The 22,611-nt window shown below is 45.6% G+C and overlaps 1 protein-coding gene across 6 annotated transcripts in view; it reads left to right on the forward strand.

The window, feature by feature from the left end:
- The window catches only part of TENM2 (teneurin transmembrane protein 2), a gene marked incomplete at both ends in the record, with an annotated part of 890,113 nt that overhangs the window by 532,510 nt on the left and 334,992 nt on the right, over positions 1-22,611 (forward strand). For all 6 annotated transcript variants that reach the window (XM_079771922.1, XM_079771923.1, XM_079771924.1 and 3 more), the window contains one exon: positions 4,280-4,489. In XM_079771922.1, coding sequence (XP_079628048.1) covers positions 4,280-4,489 — 210 coding nt within the window. The remainder of the gene's footprint in view (positions 1-4,279; positions 4,490-22,611) is intronic.

Below are 22,611 nucleotides of genomic sequence, written 5' to 3' on the forward strand. Positions count from 1 at the left end.
CAACATGCCTTCTGTCATAAATTAGGGGCAGAGCAGCAATTTCATGGATAATATCTACTACTCTGAGGATGGAGAGGAGATTGGAGCCCTTTAATCTTGGGTGGAAAAACTAAACCTAGATCCAAATCAGTTTAGGGAGAAAAATGGTGCTGTAATTGAGACAACGGGGGTGAGAGCGATGTGACGTCCTCCACAGATGGTGTAGGACCCAGGTCCCAGGTAGGGCTGCGGCGGATGATGGATGGAGCCTGCAACCTGGCTGGCAGAGGGGCTTGGTGCATCTGCTACCTTTCACCCACTCCTGGTCCACGGGCTTCCTAAGTGATGATGGCACTGCTTCCCACTGAACCCTGGGCATCTTCAGAATCCTTCTCAACCGGGCATTCCCAACAGCCACTAACAAATCCATCAGTTAGCATGCAACTGCTATGTCTGACTACAGGTGCAAGTTTCATCAGAATACTTGCATAGGTTGAAACTACCACAAAATCGTATTCATTTGGAAACAGATAAATTAGGGGAAATATTGAATTAGTCCTCATTTTTAAGGTCATAGGGAATCCATTCACACAGCTAATTAGACTTTGGTTTACATGGGGATCTTGGAAAACACACACACCCACACATACACAAGACCATATGAGTTTAATGAATGACATATTGCTGCCTTCTCATGCTTTCTCTTGCTTTTTAATAAATCAATTAAGTCCAGTGTTTTGTATATTTTCAAGGGACTTATGCCCTTTCAAAATGGAACTTCAAAAATAGTTTGGGGGCCAAGGGGTCTCTGTAGTGTATAAATTAGGAAGCAGGTAAGTGCATGGTTCCTGGTTACCTGCCCATTGCACACTAGGTATTTTAGTAAGAAATCATGGTCTATGAGGTGAGCCTTTAGAAGTTCCAGCTTTCTCCCCTGCACCTTGGAACCTGTTTATGTCTGTACAGATGGTCTCTGTCAGTTGGAATAGTTGCGGGGGGGGGGGGGGAGGCGGAGGGGGGGAAGAAATGTAGCATAAGAGAACAAAATTAGCAAATGACATAGCAAATAGAGAACAGCATACAATCCGATTGGGGGACAGATCTAGGGGCTGAGACATTTCCCAAGCAATGGTAGGTACCGGCAAGCAGGGTTTAGGGAGCTACCAAAGCATGGAGTTAAAGTAACGGGAATCAGACAGTTTTGTGATGTGTATTTTAACGCACCCAACTAACCCCAGTACTTTCATTGTGTTGGGACTGCTCTTCCATTGTCTGTATTTGTCTAAATTAAAAAGCAGCTCTGTCTGTAGTATATGCAAGGAATTCATGCTGAACAAAATTTCAAAAAGTTCATGTAAAGAACAATTTTGTAGCAACCGTCATATCAGGCTCCTGGAAAATTGTACTTGAACGTCAGTTCCACCTCAGTCACTCCAAGGAATTTCAAAATTGGCTCCCAGCCATCCTTGTTCTTCAACGCGAAGTCTCAGATACGCCTCAATACAAACTCTAAAGCCTATTGACTGTGAGTTAAAATCTGTCCCCACCAGAGCCTCACTTCACAGTGTCCGGTCAGGACACCGCTGTGTCTGGGAGGCTGGGCAAGGGGGAGAGTAACATTGCTATGAAGGAGCCACTTTGAACTTGATAACAAAATTATGAGAAAGGCTTTGGACTCTGCCAGCTGAAAGTGGCTATAAATGGTTATTCAAAGAAATGTTTCTTCTATGAAATCTTGAAAGTGCCTTGGGATTGGGAGATGGGAACCTAGGTTAATTGCCTATCAGTCATCCCCCTCCTTGTATGTCACCTTCCCTTCCTGTCTCCATGCTGTGGGGCACACACTGCAGAGTGAGTAGGGAATGCATTTGGGAAAAGACAAACCCGAGTTTGACTCCTGGGCCCCTGTTACTTACTAGCTGTGCAGTCTCACCGCTTTGTGCCTCAGTTTCCCCATCAATAAAGTAGGGATTATCATCATTCTAACCTCATAGAATTGCTTTGAGAATTAAATGAGATAACCTGTGTAAAGTGGCTAGTTCAGTGAGTGGCACATAGTCTTTGTGCAAAAACATTAAGATAGTCATAATAATGATGGTAAATCAAGGGAAATCTAGGGGAGAAGGTATGGATTAAATGTGAGCACCGATTCTGATGAAACTCGGACGTGTTCAGTCTATCTTTGCCAGATCATCGGGCATGAGTAGCATGTCTCACATGGCTCCCAAGCAGTTATGAATGAACTGAGTTTTTCAAATGAAAGTCCATTTACCTATGGATGTATTTCAGGGGTGATCCTTCTTCAGTCGTGTTATTGGGCAGGAACCCTTAACATTTAAGCTTTAGGAGTATTCCTATCTCCTGTCTCTTTCTTCCACTCCTCGCACCTCAAAAGGGTGATAGGCCAGTGGTTTGATGCCTCTGTGCTGGTGTTCACTGGTTTCCTCTCACCGGAAGTCCCTTTCCTCCTCTTATGAAGATCACTCAGGCCTCACTTTTCCAGGAGTCCTTGCAGGACTCTCACGCCTACCTCTACCTGGCCAGGCTGGACCCACTGTCCCTTTCTCCACCCCCTCAGCACAGTGTCCTTAGGTCCTGCTCTTTATCACGTCCTGAAATGGAATAGTCACCTGTCCGCCTTCCCACTAGACTGGGAGCTCTCTGGGGGCAGGGCAGATGCCTCGCTTATTCTTGTGTCCTCAGTATCTCAGAGGGCAAGGGGCACCCCTACATTTCATTGAAACATACTGGTCTATCAGTAACATTTAATGCTGTCAGGAATTGAACAGGAAATGGAATTGTAAAGACAATGACATTAACATCCATTTGAGGTGCCTGAAAATGTCCCCACATACGTAGTACATCTAAAAAGCAGGAAAACGCATTTCTTCTGACTCAGGCACTTGTTACCCGAGTTGAAACTCAGACCTGGATCTTGAGGAGTTTGCTTTCTCAACACCTTACCCTTCTCTCTGTACCCTGGCTTTAGGGATGCTGCTCCTCGCTCATTTTTCTGAGCTTTTCCCAAATGAACAAGCCAGCAGGCAAGCACTGGCAGGGACCCCAAGATGTGAGGGTGACTCGGGCGAGAGTGCACATGGCAGTTATTCTTACTGGGCACCTGGCCGCCAGGAGCTCCCTGCCATGTGCTAAGAGTTGCTGCAGCCTTCCGAGTGGGAGAACCTCTTGGCCCCAGGGCAGCTCCTCGTCCCTGCCCACCTCCTACGAGGCTCGCTGCTCCTCTCCGTGGCCTGGAGTGGCCGTGCTTCTCTTTGTAGGAATTCCCTGTGGTGTCAAAACAACCCTCATGGTGCAGAGAAGTGGGTCCTTGGCCAGTTCTTCGGGATGCAAATGTGTTCACCTTCCCACCTCTCTCCCATGTCTAACCCAATCTCATGGACTTGGTTTTAGTCTCCCTTATTTATTTGTTCATCCATTCAAGAGGTGTGATATGCTAGGAAGACACTGCAGACACAGGAGCAAATAAAATACACAGAGGTCCACCTTCAGATAGTGGTAAGGGCTATGAACATATTTAAACAGGCTAATAGGATAGAGCAGACCGATGGGCCGTTTTCAAGAAGACAAACAGGGAAGGCATGAACGAAGAGAAGGAGCAGGATTGTGAATATTAGGTGGCGAGTCGCGGAGAATGTTCCATGTCAAGGGCACAGGAGGGGTAAAGGCTGCAAAGATGGAATGGCATGGCACGTTCAAACAGCGAGAGACAGCGCTGTGGCTAGCAAACAAAGGGCCACATGGGCAGTGGTAAGGCCACCATCAGAGGTGAGTTAGAGGCAGCTGGTGCCAGAGTAGGCAAGACATGGAGATGATCATCTAGGATCTGGACTTCTCTCTGAGTGCAATGGGGGAGCACTCAGCAGGCGAGCAATATGACCTGATTTCTATTTTTACCATGTTCTGCTGCTGTGGAGAAGGGATGGGGACAGAGTGGAAGCAGGTAGACCAGCAAGGAGACTGTTGGGTAGGGACGATGCCGTCTCAGATTAGGACGGCAGCAGGGGAGATGGAAAAAATTGGACATTTTCCAGACGGATTCCACATCAGCCGTGTAGGTGGATATTTCTGCTCACACTGGCTTTCTGAAACATGCAACTACATGTAGTATGAATTTAGACCTGTGGAGAAACATCTAACCACTTGAAATAATACATCTGGAGCATTTTCTTTCTTCCTTTCTTTTAGATATTTTTGTTGTAAGGTGGTTTCAATGTAACTTTCTCTGGATGCTCTCATGACACTCATTGCTGACCTTTGACCCCTCTGTCCTCTTTCCCAGGTCGTCCCATTCCACCTACATCTTCGTCTAGCCTCCTCCCATCTGCTCAGCTGCCTAGCTCCCATAATCCTCCACCCGTTAGCTGCCAGATGCCATTGCTAGACAGCAACACCTCCCATCAAATCATGGACACCAACCCCGATGAGGAATTCTCCCCCAATTCATACCTGCTCAGAGCATGCTCAGGGCCCCAGCAAGCCTCCAGCAGTGGTAAGGAAACTGTGATCTGAATGTGCGCTGTTGTGTGCGTGATCGCGTTGCATCTCCAGCAAAATGGCAACTTGGAAACAAGGGCTGGGGAGAAGGTGGTGTGGGGCGCATCGGGGGTGGGGGGCAGGAATACATTTGTCATTTTGTGACATTATGGTTCCAGGATACATTCATCAAAGGTCACAGATAAGGCTTTGCTGGTCTCAACAGGCTTTGGGCCTCCTTCAGTGAGAGGATTTGCCCACTGCTGCAGCTAGGCGCATGCAGGTCTCAAAGGGAAAGGTCAGAGAGACAGTGGAATGTTGAACTTTGTTTTAACTGAGATTCTGGTCAGAGCCAATTACCCTGGACACCCTCATGTGCCCAATTGTGTGCATGTCTGATCTCTTGTTTCTGATGGATAAACACTGCCTCTTACTCTTAGTTCTTACTGTGGTTTTCACATTCACAGGTCCCAGGGTTCTGTCTCACTTTTGATGATTTTGTGGCTACTGCCTTAGCTCTAACCTCTACATCTTAGGTGCAATTGCTCCGGGCCCAGCAATAATAATGCCTTATTTTGATTTCTCCTGTTGGTGATGTGTTCACAAACTATATGAACCTAAGAGCAGACAGTATCTAGATTTAAGTCCCATGGCCTAAGGAAAGACAGCTGTAGAAGTTAATTGCTTCTGACTCAAAGGCGTTGGAGTTATCTCCTGAATTGGCCATTCATGGTGTCCATTAGCATATCCTGTCCAAGGCAGTACCGACCTTCTATGCCAAGAATGTTTCTGGATGAGATTGTGTTTGGGCTCCATCCACGATTGTACGCCACCACTGGCCTCAGCCTCTACAATTAGATAGGACCTCCTAACTACATTTACGATGATTCATTCTGGAGATGGAATGATGGACTGCTACTTATGATGGCCCGTGCCCTTCTTCAAAGCCAGGCCTGATATATTTAGTAAACTCGTATTGTTTTTCCCAAAAAAAATTACCTAATCAAATCTCTCATCAAACGGGCAATCCATTGTTGATATTATGAAGGCCTTTAATCTACCATAAATCTTTATTAGAACTTATCAGAGCTCCTAGTTTGAGAGAAATGTGATTATGGCACTCTTAAAATGACATTACATCATTGGGGTGATTGGTTTATCATTTGGAGAAGAGACATCAATCATAACTAGCATAACCACGCAGTAAATGAATTCAACCTTTCTACTGCAGAACAATGACACTGTAATTGCTCAAAATCAGGCTTCAAATGAAATCGGAAAATGCTCTTTCTTCAAATATGATGTTAACTTAATGGAATATATTATAAAAAATCATGTTTGAGGAAATTCTATGTAATTAAAAATATGCGGAAATATATTCCCTTTTCTTCTTTTATCAGAACCTGGTTTTAGCTACAGAACCCCTTTTTTGTTGTTGCTGCTGAGATTATGTTGCATTTAATTGAACGATTCTCACTTATGTTTTGCTGCTTTTTGTTTCATACGATGTAATCACGATGAATGTTGTATCCCGAAGGACAAGAGGCTTTCGAAATGAGGTGCACCTGCTGATAGCTTTTTAAAAACAGACAATTATTAGGGAGAAGATGAGCTTTTACAACTATATTCTCTCATGCATTTATAGGTACGCAAGCAAAGATGATTTCCATGAGAGGTCAGTTCATATCTCAGAGCCGGCTAGTGTGTTTTCTTAGTGATGAGGCCGTGAGTGGCTTTTCTTTTGGACATTGTATCAGAATGTAAGTTGTTGGTAGGGTATTCTTGTTGGCTTTATGCCTAATTGAAACCTCATTTGAGTGGACACAATGGATCTATGTGTTCAGAGTCAAACATATCATCCACTTTTCATCCCTTGTTCCAGTTTGTCCAGCTCACTTAAGATTGATAGCGATTTAAGCTTCTGTAACAGGGCAAAATACCACAGAAAACTCGAGGGTCCATTTTCACCCCAAACAAGAGCTGAGCTGATATGATTTCTTCACTTAAGGAGTAAAGACCCAATTGTGCAATGCCCTTGTTTTCAGTGGATACTTACCTGAGAACTCAGGTTTAACCAAAGTGAGTGCAAATCAAGTTCAAATATGTGTGTGCTCATATGTGTGGGGGGCGGGCGGGGGGGGGGCTCACGCAAGTGCATGTGTGTGTCTTACAGAATGGATTTAGGGTCCAGGGCAAATTGAGGATTCTATCAAGATCTGAATGCAGTTGCCATGAATTTAAATTTGACATAAAGGATTGAAAATAGAGTTTGACACAGACGATGCAAAGTGCAGAGCTGGGCCTGGGCGTTCAGAATTGAATTGGATGTGAAAGGGGCAGGATTGTTCGGAGGGCGTCATAGCAGAAACGGAGCAATCATGTGATTGGCTGTGTTACGTTTAGCTGGTTAATTACACAGGGTCGTTGAAATTGGTCTCTTGGCAGGGACCTTGTGTTCTGAAGCCCTGGTATCAGTTTGGTCTTCATCTCTTTCTCAGGTGAAGTAAGACCCCTTCCAACACAATCAGCGCAGGCACGACAGTAAGACATGATTTCCTGCTGTCCTCGATGGTTGCTGTTATTGCTTGGCATTAGCGAAGGCCATCGGTAGGGGAGTCGCTGCACACATTTCCTGCCCGAAGACCCTTTTTGTTCTAAAAAGACAACCCGACATAAACTGCACAACGAAAATGCTTTGGACAACATGAAAAGCTCCTCGGAGCAACAACAGTGCTTTACCTTTATGGCTCTGTGTCATTATTTTCTATGAGCGCAGCACATTCTTTAGTGGATGGTACTAAAACCTCGGCACCTTTTGGAGCCAAATCGCTGTAACCTTCATTCTGTGCCAATCGAGCTCATACCCAGGGACCCTAGTGAGATGCTTAGAAGTGTGGCGCCTCCCTTCCCTCCAGCATCCTCTTCCCCAAAGCTGAGCTCTGGCAGGTGGCTCGTCCTGTGTCCGGCCTTCTGCCAGGCCAGGTTAGCTCCAGAGAGGTTTCTTGTGGTATAGCAGCATAATTTCAAACCCTATGAAATAACTCATCTGGAAAGAAAATCTGAATCCGAGTGGCAGCGTAATGGAGGGCCCTGCAGACGCGAGCATGATGAGACTGCCTTTCAAACAGGAATGGGGTCTGCACTCTGCTATGAGCGTATGAGGCAGAAAATATACGGGCAGCCACACTGTAATCAAAAGCATTGGCTTACCTCCCCTCTCATAAAAGGTTGCGTTTTCTGTTTTCTTAAAAGTCTAAATGAAGGGGTTTAGAACACTCATTAGTAGCATCAGACATAGGGAAGAAATGTCACCCAGTACCTGTCAGTCAGGGCCCTTCCGCTTGGTCCTCTGTGACGGGGGAACCCTCCCAGCTGCAGAGCCTCTGAATGTAACTGAGCATGTTAAAGGTGCCCGGGCCCTTTTTTAAAAGTCCATGTCTTGGTTCAATTCTAAATAAAACTTACACATCCAAACCAGCAAGTTTGGGGTTGCCTAGAGTAGCCCAAGAATTCAACTGTCTAGATCATTTAATGATTATCTTGGTTACCTGGCACCATAAAGCAAAAGAGCTACATTTATTAACTCATCCATCCCTTTTTTTTTTTCATCCCTTTTCTTATATGTCCCCTATAATTTGTGACGCTTATGACAATTTTTTTAAAAACTAGAAATTATAATCTATATCTACTTTATATATAAAAGCCTAAGCGACTAGCTGACCAGCTGACCAGCCGACCGGCTGACCGGCCGGTAGCTATGATGCGCACTGACCACCAGCGGGCAGACGCTCTTTGCAGAAGCTGCCGAGTGACTGCAACTTTGCAGAGTGACCTCTCGCATTCTGGGACCCCTCGGAGGATGTCGGACTGCCGGTTTCAGCCCGATCCTTGCAGGCCAGGCCGAGGGACCCTACTGGTGCACACACCAGGCCTCTAGTTAGACAATAAGGGTAAAGGAAATTGTAGAGAAGGAAACAGAAGCTCATGTATGTAAAGTCCTGTTCCATTATTTAAGACCAACAAAAATACTTGAGCTTCCTAGAAACCAAAGCAAAAAGGGAAACAGAGAAGGAACAATATGCACAACATCCATGAGAGAAACATGAGGGAAATTCTGTCAGTCCTCATAGTGAGGCTGGGAAGGAGTTGCTTCCACGAGGCTGAATTCCCAGTGACCTGCTGTCCTGCGTGTGCTGAAGAATTTCCTGCTGACATTCTTATGACCTCCCTCCACATATGCCATAGAAAGCATTGGCAGTTTTAAAAAAATTCCACAAATGCCCAAAAACACAGGCCAAGGACAAAACTTGATCCATGCATAAACCTTCGTTCTATAAAGGACCATGGAAACTGCTTGTCCCTTAGACAATAGACCTTTAATATCGTTGCTCATAACTAAATGTTTAGGGGAATTAGCGAAAGCAAATGTTCCGTGTTTCAAATTTGTCTTGACAGCCACAGAGAGGTTCGCATTGATATCCTCTCGTGAAAACTGAAGTGTGGCTCCCGGGCAAATTCACTCCCGGGCCCCTCCCACCAGCCATGGGCTGGGTTTGAATGAGAAAGGAGGGGGGTCTGCAGAATTGTTTTGTTAATGAAACTTCTTGCCCTTACACTAGTGAGCTTTGGGGAAGAATTTTTCCTCTAACATGTAAGTTTTCTTGCCTCTTAAGCAGATTGTGCCCACTGTGATTTAATTTAGAATTTCCTAAATAGCTCACAGCAATTATTATGCACATCGATGGTTGTACCCTGCTCATAATATCAGCTCATTTTTTTAAAGTCATTGTGCATTGTGAGGCTGCTGATCCCACTCCCCTCGTGAGCTGCACTGGACCTCACAGTCTGCCTTCTAGGCTGTTCTTTCTCCTCCCAGCTTCATCCATGGTGCAGAGACCCCGGCAGGATTCCTGGTGCCCGGCCATAGTAGGTGCTCAATAAGTATTTACTAAATGAATGAATTAACTAATCTATACTAATGAAAGTGTATGTGGTTGTCATGCCCTCACGTCATGATGCCCTCACACCTCAATGAGCGATCACCAGGAGGCTGCGAGCGCAGCAGGTGCGCACAGATGGACATGAGCTGCGAGGCACGTGCGGGTGGGAGGGGACTTGACGCTGCATCCCCGGCTGGGACTTGACCAGGAGGTGCATTGGGGGAGGAGATTGCGGCTTCCGCTGCCCAGGGCCGGCCCAAGGCTCAGGCAAGCCACGGATGGCAGCTGCCGCTGTGAGGACCCAAAGCTCAGGCAATGAGGGCCGGGCCAAGGCTTAGGCAAGCTGCAGTGGCTGCGAGGGCTGAGGCTCAGGCAGCCTCGTGGCCGGCAGTGGCAGCAGCAGAGGCATGATGTGGGTGTCACCTTCCCCTGACCTCCAGGTTGCCTCCCGCAGAGGGAGGCCAGACTGCGGTAGGACATCCCCGGAGGGATCCCAGACTGTGAGAGGGGGCAGGCTGGGCTGAGTGACCCCCTCCAGTGCACAAATTTTCATGCACTGGGCCTCTAGTGTCTTTCATAATGGCCTTTATTTTCTTAATTTCCTGATTCTATTATGTATGATGGGAAAAAAATGCATAATGATGGAGAAGGGGGCAGATCACGTTCCAGCTTGGGGGACTATACTTATTTTAGAAAGTATATGCAATATACCTATATTTGACCTGGGTCTGTCTGAGATACGGTAGAACTTTGTAGTTCATCTGTAAACAAAAAGGTTTGGAAAACCTTGTCCTGGACAGTGTGGATTTCACTCCACCCTCTGGGCTGTGGACAAAACTGAGCCCTACAGTGTCATGCAAAGCAGCGCCTCACCATTTCGTTACAAACATTGAAAAGCACGGTTTGGGATCCTGTAGCACCTGTTGGGGTCCTGTAGCACCTGTTGGGGTTCTATAAAACCTGTTGAAATGTTGTCCCAGCAGCAAGCGGAAAAGGCATAGCTCCTCGTATTCTGACCCAAGCTCCTAGCGAGCATCACCCAGCCTCCTAAACAAGGTTTTAACTTGGGAATTAAGAAGTGATGGTTGTTGGACTCTCTGGGCCCTGCTCCCTGGCCGACAGTGTAGCAAACAGAGAACAGACCTTTTCTTCTTTCCTATGTGCTTTCTTGCTCCCGTCTCCAATACACACGTAGTTTGTAGGTCTAGCAATTTCCAGCCTGGATAGGGTTAGGCCGCTCCTACGTACCACAGTGCACGTGAGCACACAAGCAAGATGGACAGGTAATTCCTTTGGAGACGTGCAGCCTGGAAGTGACATACGGCACAGAACCGCTCCTGCTCAGCAAATAATCTTGCTATTGACAAAATCCCCAAGGTCGATGCGCACTGTGTACATTCCACCTCTCCATCTCTGTCCTTGGCTCCTTGGTACAAACAGAAGGTTGGCAAGATGTCCTGGGGGCTCCGCGTGACATCTTAACAGTTTCCTGCCCTAACAGTTTTTAACCAGAACTTTAGCTTTTCTGAATCCCTTTAAAGACTATAATCACTTCTAACCAGCCTCTGCAGAATATTCGATAGCCACTTGAAAATGTGGCCCCACCCCTCGTTAGAGATGTCTCCATTCTCTGTTGACTGAAAAGACAGATTCCTTTCACCAGTGGGTAGTTGCAACAGATGGTACAGCCTCAGCCCCAGTAAGCTTCTCAGATCGCTCCCCAAAATAATAATCCTACCTAATAAAATGGTAATATGTAAATTACCATCACTCCGCTACACCCACGATTGGGCCAGCGGGAGGCACAGGGGGTGGGACTTGGGGTGGCCAGAGTGGCCGATTGGGCCGGCGGGACACTGAGCTCGCATCGCCAGCGACAGCGCGAGCTCAGCGTCTGCGCCATGGCTGTGCTGCGGCACAGAAGGGGCCTCTGGGGCAGCAAGCCCACGTCCTGCTGTGGCCCATCAAAAGCGGGGAGTGAAAGCGGGGGAGCTGGCTGTCTGTCTGCTCTGGCACCAGTGGACAGACAGACAGCTCCCCTGTGATCGAAAGCCAAAGCGGGGGAGCTGGGTGGCTGTCCACTCCGGCTTTGCGGGACAGTGGATATGGCCTGGATGGCAGGTTAGGCCTAGGGACCCTACACGTGCATGATTTAATCATGCACTGGGCCTCTAGTTAAACATAACTGTCTTCCTAAAAATATGGATTCTCATGTCCGAACCACTTGAATGGAAATCATAACTCAGTCACTTTCTGACACTGTGATATTGAATAACTTACTTAATCCATGCCTCAGTTTTCTTATTTGTAAAACAGGACTGAACATTTGTAAGTCCTCGGATAGTAAATGCCATTCTGAAAGGAGATTTAGACAGTTGGAACAGATCAGTTTGATATTATTTACTTTTTAATTTAACACTTAATGTGATAAAAATATAGATAAAAGAAAATTTAGCATTTTTAGCATTTTTAAGTGTACCAGTTCTGTGGCATTAAGTTCAATCATATTGTTGTGCAACCATTGCCATTACCATCTGTTCCAGAACATTTCCATCTTCCAACAGAAACTCCAAACCCATTAAATACTAACTCCCCATCTCCTTCTCCCAAGCCCCTGGCAACTATCTTTCATTTTCTGTTTCTGTGAATTTGACTATTCTAAGTACCTCATATAAGTGGAATCCTACAACTTATATCCTTTTGTGACTGTCTACTTCACTTAGTGTAATGCTTCAAGAATCATCCATGTTATAGTCAGAAGTCCCTTTCGGAGGACATAAGGAAGGCCAAGAGTCATAAGAAAACATGCTCAAAGTCACTAATCATCTGAGAGATGCAAATCAAAACGACAATGCGGTACCATCTCACACCTATCAGAATGGCTATCATCAACAAATCAACTAATTACAAGTGCTGGCAAGGATGCTGAGAAAAAGGAACCCTTGTGCACTGATGGTGGGAATGCAGACTGGTGCAGCCACTGTGGAGAACAGTATGGAGTTTCCTCAAAAAACTAAAAATGGAACTCCCATTTGACCCAGTGATCCCATCTCTAGGAATATATCCCAAGAAACTAGAAACACCAATCAGAAAGGATATATGCACCCCTATGTTCATAGCAGCACAATTCACCATAGCTAAGATTTGGAAACAGCCTAAGTGCCCATCAGCAGATGAGTGGATTAAAAAACTGTGGTACATCTACACAATGGAATACTACACTGCAGTAAAAAAGGAGTTCTTACCATTTGCAACAGCATGGATGGAACTGGAGAGCATTATGCTAAGCGAAATAAGCCAGTGGGAGAAAGATAAATATCACATGATCTCACTCATTTGTGGAATATAATGAACAACATAAACTGATGAATGAACAAAAATAGATCCAGAGGCAGAGAAGCATTGATCAGACTGTCAAACCTCAGAGGGAGGGCAGGGGAGAGCGGGGGGTAGGGGGAGAGAGCAACCAAAGGACTTGTATGCAAGCATAGAAGCCTAACCAATGGACACAGACACCAGGGGGGTGAGGACATGAGGGGGGGTGGCAGCAATGGGGGAATAAGGACACATATGTAATACCTTAATCTATAAAGAAAAAAACAGTCCCCTTCATTGAAGACTGAACAACATTCTTTTGTGTCTGAATACCACATTTTTGTTTATTCATCCATCAGTGGATACTTGGGTTGTTCCCACGTTTTGGCTATTGTAAAAGATGCTGCTATAAACATTGGTGTACAGACATCTGTCCAAGGCCTGCTTCGACTTCTTTGGGGTATATGCTCAGAATATACTGGATCACATAGCAATTCTATGTTTCATTTTTGAAGGACTTGCCATAGTGTTTTTCACAGCGGTTATACCATTTGTCATTTCTACCGCAGCAATGTACAAGGGTTCCAATTTTTCTACATCCTTCCTAAGGTATCTTTTCTGTTGAATATATATATATATATATATATATATATATATATATATATATATATATATAACTAGAGGCCTGGTGCACAAGATTTGTGCACTCAGGGGGTAGGGGCCCTCAACCCAGCCTGAGCCCTCTCGCAGTCCAGGAGCCCTCAGGGGATGTCCGACTGATGGCTTTGGCCTGCTCTCTGTGGGGAGCGGGCCTAAGCCAGCAGTTGGACATCTTTAGGGCTGTGGCGGAGGTGGGAGAGGCTCTTGTCACCGCTGCTGCGCTCACCTGCCATGAGCCCAGCTTCTGGCTGAGTGGTGCTCCCCCTGTGGGAGTGCACTGACCACCAGGGGGCAGCTCCTGTGTTGAGTGTCTGCCCTCTGGTGGTCAGTGTGCATCACAGTGACCAGTCGTTCCACTGTTCAGTCAATTTGCATATTAGCCTTTTATTATATAGGATAGCCATCCTATTGCATGTGAAATGGCATCTCATTTGGTTTTGATTTGCATTTCCCTAATGATTAGAGAGGCTGAGCATCTTTTCATGTGTTTATCGGTCATTTGTACGTCTTCTTTGGAGAATTGTCTATTCAGGTCTTTTGACCACTTAATAATCAGGCTGTTTGTTGTTGTTATATTGCAGGAGTTCTTACATGTGCTTTATGTCAATCTACTTATTAGAAATATGATTTACAAATATTTTTTCCCATTCTGGCAGGGGCCTTTTGATTCTATTGAATGTCCTTTCATGTGCAAATTTTTAATTTTGATGTTGTCCAACTTACCTATTTTTGTTCTTGTTTCCTATGCTTTTAGTGTCCTATAGCATTCACTCCTAAGGGTTTATTCTTTGGTGGCCATTATTCTACAGGTTTTTACAAATGGTAACACATTTAATTCTCAACACTAAGAAAGACAAATGTAGCCCTTGAGGCTGGGAATGGCTCCACACTAACATCTAGGAATGGGTGCTTCTAGGAGCCAGCCTGGCGTTTCCAGCTGGGCCGTGGTGTTCTGTCCTTGAACATAAGCAGTCTTGCAGGACCCCAACATCAGCCAGGCCACTCTGTGACTGGGTGACATAAAATGAAAACGAGACCATTTCATCGTCTTGCCTAAACACAGACAGAAACAAGGCTGCTCTCCCAAACACAAAAATACAAAACATCTCTCTCTCTGGGCTAACTATTCTTTCTTTACCAATTTGTTTTAGCCTCTTCTAGTCAGCCCTTCCCGTAGATAAGACATAATGAGACATCTGGTTATAGACTTATCTCTGACAGCACCAAATGAGGGTGAGCCTTGAGGCCTCCCTAACACCACCTCACACAGCCCTTCCTAGCACCCTTCTGCTGAAGCACCATGGCTCCCCTTCCTGTGCCTTCCCCCTCCTTGCAGAGAGTTCATAAACCAAACCTTGATTGAGCACAGTGTGCTGTTGGTGGTGTGTGGCTGGAGGACATTGACACCATTGCACTGTGGTTTGGGATTAATATCATCCCTGTTTTGCAGATGGGAGAATTGTGGCTCAGAGAGGTTAAGTAACTTGCCCAAGGACAGGTAGTGATTAAGCAGTATAGCTGGAGCTTGACCCAAAGAAAACAGTCTACACAGTGAGAAGTAGATAGACATTTAAGTAAATGTTTAAAAGACAATTCCAGAAACAAAAAATATATACATGTTCAAGAAATAAAAAAATTGCCATCATGTACTACATGGCTCAGCTCTTCACAGCATTTATGAGACCATGATGACATCTAAACCTTGAGTAATGGTCTAGGTGTTATATCACAAGGAAGGGGAAATGGAACAGTTACATACGTGGACTTGGCAGGTACGCAAAAAAAGCCTAAGTCTGCATCTGCTATAAGTCAGAAGTTTCTAGGTAATGCCTAAAATTGAAAATGCAAGAAATAGCAGCTAAGCATATTATTTATAGACCTAGGAAGAAAAAAAAAATAATAATAATCAGCTAAAAAGGGTAAACGTGGTTGCCTCTGGGAAGGAAGAATTTGGTGATGATAAAAAAAAAAAGATTGCAATTCTTGAACCAAACATCATATAACTATCTCACTCTTTATATGCATTTTTCTTTTGATGAAAATCTTACCTTATAATAGAGAAACATGCAAATTGACCGCACCTCCGCTATGCCCACGATTGGGCCGGCATGAGGCTGGGGGCGGGACTCCGGGTGGCATATCCGCCTTTGAGAAGATCAAGATGGCGGTGCCCAGTGGCCGGACCCATGCAGCAGCTCCCGGGGGTGCCTGGGGCCATCAGCACCCCGGGGAGCGTGGCCGGGCCCATGCCACCGCTCCCAGGGGTGCCTGGGGCGATTGGCACCCCGGGGGGCGTGGCCGGGCCCATGCCGCCGCTCCCGGGGGTCCCGGGGTGATCGGCCACCCAGGGGGCGTGGCCGGGCCCCTCCCACCCCTCCCGGGGGTCCCGGGGGGCGATAGGCCATCCGGGGGGCGTGGCCAGGCCCCTCCCTCCCCTCCCGCCGCTCCCGGGGGTCCCAGGGGCCGAGGCTTTCCGGGCCTTGGGCACCAGCGGGGAGCCTGCACTGATCGCAGGAAACCACTGGGGGTCGGCTCCTGTGATCGGTAGCAGGGACGCTGGGTGCGGCGAGCCCAAGGCCAGGAAAGCCTGGGGCGGAGGCTTTCCCGGCCTTGGGCACCAGTGGGCAGCCTGCATGGATCGCAGGAAACCACTGGGGGTCAGCTCCTGCGATCCTTAGCAAGGATGTTGGGTGCCGCCGAGCCCAAGGCCACCGCCCGGGGCCAAGCCCGGACCCTGAAAAAGGCAGAAGGCGGTGGCCACAGCCAAGGCCTGGGTCCCTGGTGCCGGCAGAAAACTGGTGCAGGCAGCCAGGTGAATGAAGGTCTATTGCACGAATCTTCGTGCAAACGGGCTACTAGTGTAAAAATAAAAGAGATCAGGCATATAGAACACTCAATACAATGTTAGAACCCCCAAATGGTAGCCGTTTAATATTCTCAGATATATTTCATTCAACAAATAAGTGTTGATTAGAGGCTATGTGTTCGAGATAACACCAGGTGCTATGAACTTGAATGGGAAGGCACTGGAGCATTTTCCTTGAATCCGTAGATTTGTCTGTATCTGCTTCTGTTGATTCGGGAGCCCTGTGGAGTTGTTAGGGCTTTAGTGCTTTATCCCATCCCAGCCTCCAGCCTTGCTGAAAAATCCCAGGCTTAGGATGGCATGAGACGGAGAAGATCCTGTAACTACCGTTCCTCCTCATTACAAACCCAGCATCCATCTAAGCACAGGTCCCATCTTTTCCCCAAAGCTTTCCCAACCAACTCTGGCCAAATAGAGGCAGAGCCAGAACTGCACAACAGCCTTATCGTCTGCCTTATTCAATTTAGCACCTCATTACATTCTGATTTGTAATATTCTCTTGGTATTTCATGCATATAAGTCACTTGTGTCAACATTAAATTGCCACCACTTAAAGACAAGGGTCATTTCTCTCGTCTTTTTGTATCATTTAGCACTTGGTGCAGGTTGAAATGTGTCCAAGACATCCTTATTGATGTAGCCTTTTACGGGTAAAGGGCAGTGGTGGACCAAGGCTACAGAAAGGTGGATACATTCTGACTTGGGCAGGTCCTTGTAATACCTTTAAGATCTGAGATCATCTCTGATGGGGGCTGTGAGCTTGGTCACTGTTAGAAAGAACAGAAAAGGCACCATAGGGAGTGATGAGAAAAGATGCATGTTTATCTAATCTATTGTCTTCCTTGGACCCAAGATATATATATTCCCTTCATGCCTTTTAGGAGCTGCTCTCCTGAGTTGGTGGTGCCTTTGAGATAATCCCCTCTGATGATACCTTTTTGGTGGTACAGCCATAATCTAGAGAGTTAGGCTAGGGAATGCCTGGCCTTAGCATCCGTATTTGTTTCCTGGGGCTTCCTTTACAACGTACCACAACCTGGGTGGCTGACAACAACAGAAACTTACTCCCTTTCCAGTTTAGAGGCTAGAAGTCCACAATTAAGGTGTTGGCTGGTCCATGCTCCCTCCAAAGGCTCCAGGGAAGAACCCTTCCTTGCCTCTTCTCACTTCTGGTGGTTGCTGGCGATTCTGGTACTGCGGCAACATAACTTCAGTCTGTGTCTCCATATTCACATGGCCATCTTCTCCCGGTGTGTGTCTCTGGGTCTCCAAATCCCTCCTTGTAAGGACACCAGCCATTGGATTTAAGGTTCACCCTAATGACCAGTATGACCTTAAATTAATCATATCTGCAAAGACCCTCTTTCCAAATCAGGTCACATGCATCAACATCTTTTTGAGGGACACAGTTCCACTCCCAACAGCATCCAGCTGAGTATAAAGCAGGAAAGAGCTAGATGTTGAGTGTGGGAGTAGAATTCAAGGCTACCTTCTTATTTCTGTTACAATGAAGAAACATCATCCCCCTTCTCTCCTTAGGTTCTCAATCACCACTGGTCCTACCTTATCCCTGTATTAAGGTTCCCTTCTCTGAAGGATCTTTGCCAGTAGGATTTAAATATGTGGGGATTTATTCCTCTCCTTTACAGAAAAGTTTCTCGAAAGGGTTTTCTACTTCCCCTCTACTCTCCCACTTCCCACATACTCTGCAACCTATTAAGTTTACTCACTTGGTAACTATTTTTGCTACATTCACAAATCACCTCCTATTTGCTGAATTTAGTAGACATTTCTCATCACATCTCATACATCTCTTCTTCACTCTTTCTCCTTGAAATGCCCTTTCCTTTGGCATCTAAGGCTCTGCTTCTCATTCTCATTCCTATGTTTCTGGCCCCTTCTGCCTTCCTGCGAATGCCTCCTTCAGCTTAACCTTTAAATGCCAGGCTACTTATACGTTAAAATCCAGCCCCTTTTCCCTACTTTTCATGTACTCTCCCATGGGTAGTCATCCTCACTCATCACTAAATTACAATCTATGAATTCATGGCCCCAACATCCTTTTCTCCAGGTCACATCTTTTACCCAATATATCTAAGTGCCCCCTGTGTATTTCAGCTAAGATGTCCAATAGACAATTAAAAAACAACAGTTCGGAAATAAAACTCTTCACACTTAATCTGAAGCATGTTCTTCCATTTAACTCTTCTCTGGTTTTCCTCATCTCAGTGCCTGTCTCTATCATCCAATCAGTCGCTTAAGCCAGAAACTTAGAAACCACCCTTGCTGTTCCTCATTTCTACCTAGAATAAATCTCCAAACCCTATCCTGTTTGACACTTAAATATTGTTACATCTCTGCTGCCACCACTCCAGCTCAAATTACTATTATCTTTGGCCTGAAGATCTAATTGGTTCTAATTGATGCTTTTTTCTTTGAGTCTTTCTGTTTCCTAATCGAATCTGTTCTCACAACTCAATTAACAGAGTTTCTATTAAATGCAGAAGTGAATACGCTACTTCAAACTCTTCAGTAGGACCCCCTTGTTCCTTGGATGTAGTCTATACCCTGTAGCTATCATAAAAGGCTCTTATGCACCTCCCTCTCCCCATATCTCACCAGTCATCCCACTTCTTAGAGAGTGACTGACTGTGCCCCATCCACACCTTAGAGTCTTTACATGCAGCATTGTTTTCTCCAGGAAGCTTTCTGACCTCCCCAATCTGGGTTATTCTTCCTTCCATAGCTCCCATGTCTCCTCTGTCTTTGAACTCACCATTTGACTGGATTCAACATTAGGTTTAAGCTCTTTGAAGACAAGAACCATTTCTCCCTTGAGTCCCCATTTTACTCTCTACGTTTAGCTAGCACAGAGCAGATGTTAAATATTAAGCAAATGAACAAAGAAAGAGTGAATGAAGCCAAAGGAGGGAGGAAAAGGTATGCAGAAGGTAGTTTCAATTCCAAAGAATGGCCCAAGAACATAGTGGAGGCAGACCCTGGCTCACCAGCTGGTTTTCTCATTCTGTAGTAGAAGAGGTGAGGGATTAAGGTGTTTCCGGCTGATGGCATATCATGGTGTGGGCGGCAAAGAAAGCCAGAAACAAGGAAAGAAACCTAATCTAGTTAATATTTAAACTCTAGAATCTAAATAAAGTAGGATAATATAGAAAAACTCTTTTGTGTTTTAAAATTCCAGTACAGTCCTCCCCCTTTATCCACGGTTTCGCGTTCTTTGGTTTCCGTTTCCCACGGTCAACCATGGTCCAAAAATATTAAATGGAAAATTCCGGACATAAACATTTCATAAGTTTTAAATTGTGCGCCGTTCTGAGTAGCAAGATGAAATGTTGCGCCTTTCTGCCCAGAAGGTGAATCATCCCTTTGTCCATCGTGTCCACGCTGCATAAGCTCCCTGCCCATGACTTACTCAGTAGACATCTCTGTTATCAGATGACTGTCCCGGTATAGCAGTGCTGGGGTTCAGGTCACCCTTGTGTACAGCCCAACACTACATCACAATGCCTACGTCATTCACCTCACCTCCTCTCATCACCTAGGCAATTTATCATCTCACATCATCAAAAAGGGTGAATACAGTATGCGATATTTTGAGAGAGAGAGAGAGACCACATTCACATAACTTTTGTTATGGTGTATTGTTATAATTGTTCTATTTATAATTATTATTGTTAATATCTTACTGTGCCTAATTTATAAATTAATGTTTATCACAGGTATGTATAAGAAAAATGTAGAATACCTAGGGTTTGGTACTATCAGAGGTTTCAGGCACCCACTGGGGGTCTGGGAACGTACCCCCCATAAAAAAAAGAGGGTATGACTGTACCAGTCTTTCCCCCAATATCCCTGGGGCCAATCTCAGCCCTCTCTTTTGTCATTTTCTGTCAAATCTTTATGATTTCTGTTGTTTTATTATCCTTATTCCTTTCTGGTGCTTATAAATCTAAAGACGAGGGGGCACACACATTCTTGATACTGAGGCATGTAGGCAGTTATCACTTAAATTAATGCTTTCTGCAAGAGTTGTATTTTAGTGGAAAACAATAATTGTTTCTAAGACAGCATCTTGGAGTTGAACCAATTCTATCAGAGAACACTCAACCATGGAAAGCCAGCAATAAAGGCAATGATCAATCGTTCTTTCTTTTTTCCTTCTTCCACGCCAAGTCAGATTTTTGCATCCCTTTGCTTTAAAAAATAATAATATATGAAGCTGATGGTGTGGCATATTTAAACAACTCAGTGGGACAGTCAGTGGCCCGGTGCAGAAAGAACCCTGGTCCATCTTCATCACACTCTCCCACCCCCCAGCCCTCCCGTAGGATTTACAGAGATGCACTTTGTATGTTGTGACCTTACAAATCCCTGCTTTTGAATTGTGTTATGTCCAACCGTAGGCTGGGGGGTGGGGACAGGACTCCTATTCCTCCGTGCCAGCTCCCCAAATAGTTGCAGTGCATGCCGTGGCATTCACACTTGGCTGGCATCGCATTTCAATCTGTTCCATCTGATTGGCTCCTGTGTTTTCTGCCAGGCTGTGGTAATGGAACCCTCTTCCCAAGTTCCCAAGGTTATTTTCATCTCAATGACCTTTTCCATCTCCCTGGGGCACCCCACCATTACCCACCCCTCTTTCACTCTCCTGCATAAGACACTGCTTTACATGTTATTCTTTCTGCGGGAGCCGTTGTCTCTGATACATTTCTATCAGCGGCTCCGTGGCTGCCATAAAGGAGCAGTGATCTTTACCAGCTTATGACCCCGCCCCCGTTTCTACTGCATTCTTCTCACGTTCTTCTCATTCAGGTCAAGCAATTTGCTGCAAAAAAAATAAGAAGAGATTGGATGGGACACCACCTATTTAAATATCAGGATGCTGGTTTGATGATTTCTTTTGCTGACCTCTGCACCTTCTCGCGAAGACAGAAAACTGGTTAGAATATAAGAGACTGAGGTTGTGAAAATAATTCACAGGGAGGGAAAAAGTCATATTACACGGGGCAGCCTTGGCCTTTTCTGCCTCTCTTTATTGATCTCGAATTGCTGAAAGGAAGGGCTCACAAGATAAAAAGAATCTGTGAAGCCAAGGAAGGAAGAGCCCTAGAGAAGTGGGGGCCAGAGAATCAGAATCTGAACCTCATCCTACGGGGAACCCGCCGTGTTACCTGGGCAGTCAGTTCTCTTCTTGGACCCTCCATTTTTTCCTTGTATAGTGTTTGGAGAATTTGTGCCAGCTGTTTAGAAAGGTCTCTTCCAACTTTCGAATGTCAAAATTCCATGAAAAGAACAAGAATTAGGCACAAGACACTAAACCACTTCCAGGGCAGCCTTGGGTCTGGCACCTCTCTTTAGAAGCACAGACATATTTTCCATCCAAAGATAGACAGCTAAGACTGTTGTTCCTTCCTGGATTGGTGGGGGTGATGATGATGATGATGATAATGATGATGATGATGATGATATTAAATAATCATTATCACTTACGTTTTTGTAATATTTTCTCTTTCAAAGAACAAGCTTATATACATTAATTAGCTCAGAGGTTGCAAAATCTGGCCCTTGGGTTGGACAGATGAGCTTGCCAACCTGTTTAATTTGTCCCTGCTTTTATTTTTAAAATTTTTTTATTAAGGTGACAACATTTTTTTAAAAAATCAGGAGGTTTTTAATTTTTATTGTTGTTAATCCTCACCTGAGGATATTTTTCCCATTGATTTTTAGAGAGAGTGGAAGGGAGGGAGGGAGAGAGAGAGTGACACATCAATGTGTCCATGGATTGGTTCCCTCCCATACACTCCTGGACCCAGATACATGACTTTGACTGGGAATCGAACCTGCAACCCTTCAGTGCTCAGGCAGATGCTCTAACCACTGAGACACACCAACCAGGGCAAAATTCAAGAGATTTTTATATAAACACTAGAGGCCCAGTGCATGAAATTCAGGCACTTGGCGGGGGGTTGGGAGTCCCTTAGCCTGGCCTGCGCCCTCTTGCAGTCCAGGAGCACTTAGGGGATGTCCAACTGATGGCTTAGGCCCTGGGGAGCGGGCCTAAGCCAGCAGTGGGACATTCTTAGCACTGCTGCGGAGGTGGGAGAGGCTCCCTCCACTGCCACTGCACTCACCAGCCGCGAGCCCAGCTTCTGCCTGAGCATCGCTCCCCCTGTGGGAGCGCACTGACCACCAAGGGGAAGCTCCTGCATTAAGCGTCTGACCCCTGGTGGTCAGTGTGCATCATAGAGACCAGTCATTTCGCTGTTTGGTCGATTTGCATATTAGCCTTTTATTATATAGGATTCATAATTCTGTCTTTGTTGAAATAGCAAATCTAAC

Source organism: Cnephaeus nilssonii, assembly GCF_951640355.1.
Source record: "Cnephaeus nilssonii genome assembly, chromosome: 5".
NCBI classification, from domain to species: Eukaryota; Metazoa; Chordata; class Mammalia; order Chiroptera; family Vespertilionidae; genus Cnephaeus; species Cnephaeus nilssonii.